The sequence below is a fragment of the Sturnus vulgaris genome, chromosome 17 (assembly GCF_052056855.1).
Source record: "Sturnus vulgaris isolate bStuVul1 chromosome 17, bStuVul1.hap1, whole genome shotgun sequence".
In the NCBI taxonomy this organism is placed as follows: domain Eukaryota; kingdom Metazoa; phylum Chordata; class Aves; order Passeriformes; family Sturnidae; genus Sturnus; species Sturnus vulgaris.
Window position 1 is genome coordinate 9,280,231 of NC_142259.1, and position 5,171 is coordinate 9,285,401.

At 57.3% G+C, this 5,171-nt stretch overlaps 1 protein-coding gene across 1 annotated transcript in view; it reads left to right on the forward strand.

Moving 5' to 3' along the window:
• RBPJL (recombination signal binding protein for immunoglobulin kappa J region like) overlaps positions 1-4,930 on the forward strand; it is a 20,718-nt gene extending 15,788 nt beyond the window's left edge. The window contains exons 7-15 of the mRNA XM_088175223.1: positions 479-549; positions 800-915; positions 1,761-1,935; positions 2,294-2,431; positions 2,943-3,052; positions 3,144-3,284; positions 3,593-3,748; positions 3,911-4,014; positions 4,413-4,930. Coding sequence (XP_088031349.1) covers positions 479-549; positions 800-915; positions 1,761-1,935; positions 2,294-2,431; positions 2,943-3,052; positions 3,144-3,284; positions 3,593-3,748; positions 3,911-4,014; positions 4,413-4,686 — 1,285 coding nt within the window. The 3' untranslated portion in view covers positions 4,687-4,930. The remainder of the gene's footprint in view (positions 1-478; positions 550-799; positions 916-1,760; positions 1,936-2,293; positions 2,432-2,942; positions 3,053-3,143; positions 3,285-3,592; positions 3,749-3,910; positions 4,015-4,412) is intronic.
• Positions 4,931-5,171: the final 241 nt, after the last annotated feature.

Consider the following 5,171-nt stretch of genomic DNA (forward strand, 5'->3'; position numbering starts at 1 on the left):
TGGAAACCCAAATAAAACAGAGGAAAATGGTTTTCTAAACTCCTGGCTATAGATTTATTTGCACTGGGCTCCAAAACTGATTGTGAATGCAAACTCTGTTCCCAGCCTGCTGAAACTCCCACTCTGGCAGTCAGGCAGAGGCAGGGTCTGATCTCTCCCTGTCTTTGGGGGAGCTGGAGGTGCAGGTGCCAGGATCCCTGTCCTCCCATCCCAGGGCCATCCTGTCACTGGTGGGATCATGGCCACCAGTGGCACCACCAGGTGTGGCAGCTGTTGAGGCTGGAACCAGGCACTGGAGGGGTGCAGAGCAGAGGGTGCCCAGCCCTCGCTGAGCTCCATGTGCCCAGGGTGCAGGGCTGTCCTCAGTGCTGGCAATCCCCAGTGAAGGTCTCTGCTCTCAGCACAGCCATGCAGCCACTCCTGAGCACCTTTGCAGGGTGCTGAAGGCCAGTGAGGAAATGCCCTCTTGTCTCTGCAGGTTTTTCTGCCCCCCACCTTGTGTTTACCTGAGCGGGCCGGGATGGAAGTTAAAGCAGGAGCAGATAAAAGGTGAGCATTGGGTAGCAGCCCTGGGTCTCTCCTCCCTCCCTTCCTGCAGCATGGAGAGCTGCCCTCTGCCTCTGCAAAGGGGACAGTGGGTCCATTTATGTTGGGTTTGGCCCCCCAAACTCCTTTCCTGCTCAAGCCTGAGCCCCCTGAAATCCAGACCCAGGGAGGGCTGGATCTTGGCCATGCTCTGCTCCTGGAGAAACTGAGCCTGTGCAGGGGGCTGGAAGGTGCTTCTCTTTGTTTCTTCCAGCCAGGGGCCTAGGAGAGGCTGGATTTCGGGTGTGTGGGTACATGGGGCTGGACAGCATGGGCAGCAGCCTGATGGAGACTCAGAAACTCAGCTTTGAGGAGCAGCCAGATGCAAAGGTAAAGCCTGTGGCGCCCTGGGGCTGTGGGGATCTCCTTCATGCAGGGGCTGGGCTGTCACCAGCATCACCCCACACCCTGGGACATCACACCCTCCCCATCCTCAGGATATCACAGTTCTTTCTTCCTAGCCATAACTCCCCACTCCCACTCTGCCAGTCTGCTGTGGCATGTGCAGTAATCCAGGCAGCCCAAAGATCCCCTTCTTTCTCTGGAACTGTCTTTTCAGGTCGACAGCCCTGTGGCTGCCAAAATCTGCACAGCTCCCTCAGCCCTGGTTCCTTCTCCTGATGAGCAGCGCTGCTGCTTGTCACAAAATGAAAGCCCAGTCCTTCATTTGCAGATAAACAGCTAAAAAAAAAAGCCCCAGTTGATCTCAAAGTTCAAAAGCTTCACCAGAGCTCTGGCATCTTTGGATTGGAGGGGAAAAAAAAATGGAGAAAAAGCATTATCTGGGGTCCCTGAAGAGCATGGGGTCTGAGGCAGGCCAGGAGCCTCACAGAAAGAGCCTTTGTCCACAGTGCTTGCCTTGCTGCTGAGGCACAGCATATCAGCCAGGATGAGGGAAACCATAAACCCAGGGTGATTTCTCATGTTATGTGGGATAAATCACACATGAACATTCATTTCCACAAGGAATACTCTGCCCCCTGTGTAAATAAAGCCTCTGCCGATCCCCAGCTCTTCATTCCACCTGTAATAACATCTCTGGTCATTTCTCCCTTTAAATGAACCCGGGGCTCGTTGAAAGGGCACTATTATATCCCCGTGGGGTGGTGAGGAGGGTGAGGACAGCTGGTGGGGCTGGGCTGGAGCTGCTGGCAGCCCCTCTGTGCCCTTGGCAGGGGTTCAGCTGTGCCAAGGCCCTGTACATCTCAGACACGGACAAACGCAAGCATTTCCGCCTGGTCCTGAAGCTCTTCTTCAGCAACGGGCAGGAGATTGGCACCTTCCACAGCAAACTCATCAAGGTCATCTCCAAGCCCTCACAGAAGAAGCAGTCGCTGAAGAACACGGACCGTGAGTACAGGAATGGCTCTGTGGGGAGGGAGATGGGTGCCAGCCCAGGATGGGATGATGTCTGCTCATGGAGAGATCTCTGCTCTGGAGTGGTCCAGGCTGGACTCAAAGCCCATGAGAACTCCCAAAAGCGGATGTATCTGACACAGTGATGTCTCATTTCCAAGTGGTTCACTCATCACGAGGTGTGATGCTCTGATGCCAATGTGGTCCCCACACCATGGGCCCCACCTGCACTCACACAGAGAGGAAGGCGGTGGGGAGGGTGTTGGCTGCTGCCAGGCTGGGAACTAGGGCTTGTCCTCACTGGGCTTGGCAGAGTCCTGGCAAGCACTAACCCAGCCACCTCTCCCCACAGTCTGCATCTCCTCAGGCTCCAAAGTGTCCCTGTTCAACCGCCTGCGCTCCCAGACCGTCAGCACCCGGTACCTGTCTGTGGAGGGGGGAGCCTTCATCGCCAGCGCCAGGCAGTGGGCAGCCTTCACCCTCCACCTGGGTAAGGACCCTCGGGGGACATTGATGTCACCACGCCCAGGGCTGCCTGACTCCAGCCCTGGGTCTCCCGTCCTGCAAAGCTAGTTCTTGGGGGTAAAAGGAAAGGGAATTGGCCAGGGGATGCAGCAATCTGGCTGAGTCTTACCTCCGTCCGGCATTCCAGCTGTGTCTCTGGACGTTTCCCACTGGCTTTGAGGGCACAGGGGCTGTGACCAGGGCAGCAAGAGCTGTACTGGTCTGGAGCTTTACAAATCTAAGCAAGTGACTTGCCTGGAAGAGGTCAGAGCCCAGCAGTATTCCTGCCCTCACTGCTTCCCGCGGTGTCCCTGCAAGGTCCTGCATCCCCGTCCTCTCCCGTGCTGGGCTCCCGGGGAATGGTGGGCTCTCCAAGAAGTGTGCACATGCAGAGCAGAGAAAGCAGTGAGAAAGCAGCGGGAGCACGGCCAGACCTGTGCCTAGCAAGGTCACCCTGCTCCCCGGTGGGTGACTCTGCCTCTCTCCTTCCCGGCCAGCCGACGAGCGCTGCCCGCGGAGCGAGTTCCCCCTGCGGGAAGGCTACATCCGCTACGGCTCCGTGGTCCAGCTGGTGTGCACGGCCACCGGCGTCACCCTGCCGCCCCTGGTAAGCTCCATCCCCGCGGCGTCAGGCACACGGACCCGGCCAGCCCGCGGCTCCGAGCGGCGGTGCCATGCCGGGGATGCTCCGCCCGCAGATCATCCGCAAGGTGATGAAGCAGTATGCCATGCTGGACGTGGATGAGCCCATCTCCCAGCTCCACAAGTGTGCCTTCCAGTTCCAAGGCAGTGACCGCATGTACCTGTGCCTCTCCACAGACAAAGTGATCCAGTTCCAGGTATGGCAGTGCGGGAGCAGGTGAGGACCCCAGGGTGCTTGCTGTCATCTCTCCAAACTCCTGTGTTGTGCAGGCTGGGAAGTGTATCACTGGGAGGGGTCTGCATCCAAACTAAGGCCAGAATCATGGCAAAGCTTTGATGGGGACGCTGAAACTGAGGTCTTTGGAAAGGAATCATGATCCCCATTTCCCCATGAGCAAAGCAGTCACTTGCTGGAACCAAGACACCGAGGGCAGAAGCCAGACATCCCAGCCCCATCCCCACCATCTCCACTGCAGTGTGTTTGGAGCTCTGACACTCTCCACAGGCATCTCCCTGCCCGAAGGAAGCCAACCGGGAGCTGCTGAACGACGGCTCATGCTGGACCATCATCAGCACGGAGACGGTGGAATACACCTTCAGCGAGAGCCTGGCCTGTGTGCGAGAGCCCGTCAGCCCCGTGCCGCTCATCGCTGCCCTGCAGGTACGCACAGCCTCGGGCTGTCCCCCTCTGTCACCTGCCTGCCTCGTCCCTCCTGCTCCTGAGCCCTCTCGCCCCTGTGGCATCTCCCAGTTTCGGGATGCTGAGGCAGAGCAGCCTGTGGGGGAAGCCACAGAACCCTGCCACACTCTGTGCCCATCACAGCTCACGGGTGGCGGGGACGTGGCCATGCTGGAGGTACAGGGGGAGTATTTCCATGCACACCTCAAGGTCTGGTTCGGAGATGTGGAAGCAGAGACGATGTACAGGTAACATGGATGAGGGAGCTGGGCGGAAGGCAGGGAACAGCAGCCAGGTGTGGGATGTGGCTGCAGACCTTGGGGACAAGGACACTTGCACTGCTCATCCCGCAGGAGCAGGCACGAGCACAGCAAGCAAAGGCAGGGATAAGTCTGGTGCCTGCTCTCTGCCCTAGCTGCAGTCTGGGGATAGCCATGGGTGGGGGACAACGGGGATTTCAGGGAACTGGAAACAACCAAGCAACCCTGGCAGAGAGGAATGACAGGCTGGGAGGAGAGAGGAAGCTGGCTGGAGGCTTCACACTGAGCTCCAGGAGGGAGGAGAAGTACTGTCACTCACTGCTGGCTGCTCCTGCATAGGACCTTCCTTGATTAATGCACATTTTCCTCTCCTGCACTGTTGCCAGGAGCCCTAAGTCCCTTGTGTGCGTCGTCCCTGATGTCTCTGCCTTCGGCAGTGACTGGAGGTGGCTGCGATATCCCATCACAGTCCCGCTCCTGCTGATCAGGGACGATGGCCTCATCTACTCCAGCTCGTTCACATTTACCTACACCCCGGAGCAGAGCTGCATCCCAGGGCAGCAGGTCCTCTCAGATGTTCCCCAGGACTCAGACAAATTACTTGACAGCATCCACCAGGAGTTTACCAGAACCAACTTCCACCTCTTCATGCAGACCTAGCAGGCTGGGCGGGCGGAGGCTTGGCCTTGCTGCTGGCCTAGGGAAGGGGAACAGCCCTGAGCCATGCTGGGGGCTCATCCAAGGCTTGGGGTGACCCTGCAAAAGGGTCCTTCCCATTCATCCAACACCCGCTATGCTCCTGTGATTTACTGATTTATCTCTTTCTCACAGCAGCATCTTCACTGCTGAGATCTCACATGAGAGCATCAATAAATCAGTCCTGAAGGACCCTTAACTGTTTAAATTGCCTTTTCATTGACTTGCATGATTTACCTGCATGCTGGCATAGAGCACCACAGCTCCCTGAGTGTCCACAGTCCATATATTCAAAGGCCAGGAGGGACAGGGATAATGCCTGAATTCGACCTTAAGTGTTACTGATCCATACCAGGAATCCCTGCATTGCTGCTATGCTTTTCAGCTCAGCAGGAGCTGCTTCCCAGCAGCCAAATACCCAGCACCAGATGTTTTGGTTTTTTATTGGA